Source organism: Limulus polyphemus, unplaced genomic scaffold (assembly GCF_000517525.1).
Source record: "Limulus polyphemus unplaced genomic scaffold, Limulus_polyphemus-2.1.2 Scaffold6920, whole genome shotgun sequence".
NCBI classification, from domain to species: Eukaryota; Metazoa; Arthropoda; class Merostomata; order Xiphosura; family Limulidae; genus Limulus; species Limulus polyphemus.
The window spans coordinates 21,543-24,245 of record NW_013672530.1 but is presented as its reverse complement, the minus strand read 5'-3'; the positions used below and the strand labels follow the sequence as shown (position 1 = coordinate 24,245).

The 2,703-nt window shown below is 38.0% G+C and overlaps 1 protein-coding gene across 1 annotated transcript in view; it reads left to right on the top strand.

Annotated features, from left to right (window-relative positions):
- The window catches only part of LOC106474180 (proclotting enzyme-like), a 22,462-nt gene that overhangs the window by 9,264 nt on the left and 10,495 nt on the right, over nucleotides 1-2,703 (top strand). The window contains exon 4 of the mRNA XM_022402542.1: nucleotides 2,493-2,595. Coding sequence (XP_022258250.1) covers nucleotides 2,493-2,595 — 103 coding nt within the window. The remainder of the gene's footprint in view (nucleotides 1-2,492; nucleotides 2,596-2,703) is intronic.

Below are 2,703 nucleotides of genomic sequence, written 5' to 3'. Positions count from 1 at the left end.
CATGCATTGGTCACATTTAGATATAGGGTCCTGCTGTAGGCCCAAGCGGATGTACGGTACAGCCAGAACCTGAACCCTAATCTGGCGATGCCCCTGCTGGAGGATTAAATGGTACACCTGAACCCCAATCTGGCGATGCCCCTACAGGACGAGTAAATGGTCCACCTGAACCCTAATCTGGCGATGCTCCTGCAGGAGGAGTAAATGGTCCACCTGAACCCTAATCTGGCGATGCTCCTGCAGGAGGAGTAAATGGTCCACCTGAACCCTAATCTGGCGATGCCCCTGCAGGACGAGTAAATGGTCCACCTGAACCCTAATCTGGCGATGCCCCTGCAGGACGAGTAAATGGTCCACCTGAACCCCAATCTGGCATTGCCCCTGCAGGATGAGTAAATTCAGTATCTAACTTCTGCAAACATTCAAAATCAGCTAATCTAACGATGGAAGATTACTCAGAAAATGCGCCCGAATTCAACAGGTAAACTCCTTTTATTTTTTCCATTTGACAGCGTGACCTCGTGACCTTTTGTTCTTTCACAACATTAGTTGACTGTAGCATTTAGACACTGTCAGTTCAGCCAGGAAAAGGTGTTACAGTCGTTAATCCTTTCAATCAGAATGTTATAAAATACTGCAATATCCTCTTGGGTAGTACTTGTGTCGTGCGGCCAAAACAACCTGTTGCAGGACACACTGTGTGTTATTAACAGGAGTGATAGTTTGCGATCATTCCACCTTCTGTATCTCGGACTGTGGTAATCAAAACTAACACATATTTTCAGTGAAAGTTCTCTACTTGACTCTTACTTCACACACCAAATTTCAAAGCACTCCATTAAGAAATATCTGAGATATAACATTTACAATTTTGATTGAGTTTCTTCCTTTTTTTTTTCTCTTCGCACCAAAAGTAGGGGCACATTGTTTGATAGAAAAACATACTCAACTTTTATGGATTTTTTCAAAATTGGTACACTGATAAAACTTTTCAGCCTACAATTACGAGTCTCATTTGGTGTAAATATAAGCCAATATATCCAACAAAAACTGCTCAAATTTGACGAAACTTTTTGCGCAAAAAGTCACGTGAGCCATCGGTCTAACATTTTTACTACAGCCTCATCTAAAAGTAAAAAAGGACCTTTTTTAGTTTTATGTCATTTGGATAAAAGGCTGCTCATTTAGAGCACCAAAACTATAAGGCAAAGGACATGTACATAAGTGTTGGTTAGGATAAGCAAACTAGATTAGCAGTTTCTAGCTCAAGTTTTCAAAAGCATCATATGGGTGGACGGTTATTATTGATTGTCAAATTTTCAGCATAGGTTGACTAAATTTTATGAAATTATCCTAATTAAAGAGCGTTTAGCGTCACGTGATATTAACTTAATCAATTAGCGTAAATAATGATGCTTAATACAGTTGTACCGATTGCATGGGGGCGATGACAAGAAACTGTTAATCTAAATTCCACGGCGTTACTCTAACGAAAGCTATTAACACTGTTTTAGAGAGAAAATAACTACCACCATATATTTTAAAGAATTTGGTTGGTTCTGTAAAGTAAAGGTCTGTTCCGAGTAATAGGGTTGTGATCCTAAAGCTAATAATGTTGGTTACTATCGAGTGTCACTTTCTTACTAGCTGTGGTTTGTATGTGTATATTGACAAAAGTTGTGATACCTAATCAAAAACACCTTAGGTGTGAAAAAAAAAGGTGCGGCCAAAAAGGATTGAATGTGCGACTTAAAGGAATGAAATCAAAATTGGCAGCCAAACTGGTAGCTACACTTATAGCATTGATAAGACTTTTACAGCAAATATTTGTTCATTAGTTAGCTAGGCCGCGTATTTTGTTTTACCCACCATCATGCCCCAAGTTTAACACAAAACATAGTCTAGCTAACTAATGAATGAATATTTGCTGTAAAATTCTTATTAGTGCTATAAATGTGGAAACATTTGATGCGCCTGTATATCACAATAGTTATTTTTAGGTAGGTTTTTCTAAGTGATTGTTATCTCAAGTTTTACGCCTTTATTCAAATATATGGAGATGAATGATACGTTTTAAGATATATACATACCTGTGTGTCTATAAGTATGCATACTTTTAAATTTTGTTATTTAAATATATTTTTAGAAAAATTCATGCATTGGTCACATTTAGATAGAGGGTCATTAATCTATGTACGTCGGCAAGTATGAAGACTAAAAACCGGATTTCGATACCCGTGGTGGGTACAGCTCGGATAGCCCATTGTGAACTTTGCAACAAGCATTAATCTATAGTCATGGTAGGATACTTCTTATCCGTATAAGGTAATCCTAGTATTGGCCAGTTTGACTATAAGCTGTATTACAACATCTCGTAATAAGATGCATATTGTATCTTTTACCTACTGGCCCATGCTTAGTAAACTCGGAGAGTGATTTCAAAGTAAAGACGAGAAGTTTCAGATTTGATGATGTTTTTCTCATTTGCACAGTTGTATCCGTTTCCTCCGTCCGTGTTTGCAACAACAACCACGACCACCATTCGGCCATTATCGACTGACCCGCCAGGACCCGTTCTAGAGGGATCTAGGCAAGGTCAGACTTTTTGTTTTGTAACTTAATACTGTTTTATACCGGGATTTGATCAAGATCAGACTTTTTGTTTTGTAATTTAATACTGTTTTATACCGGGATTTGATCAAG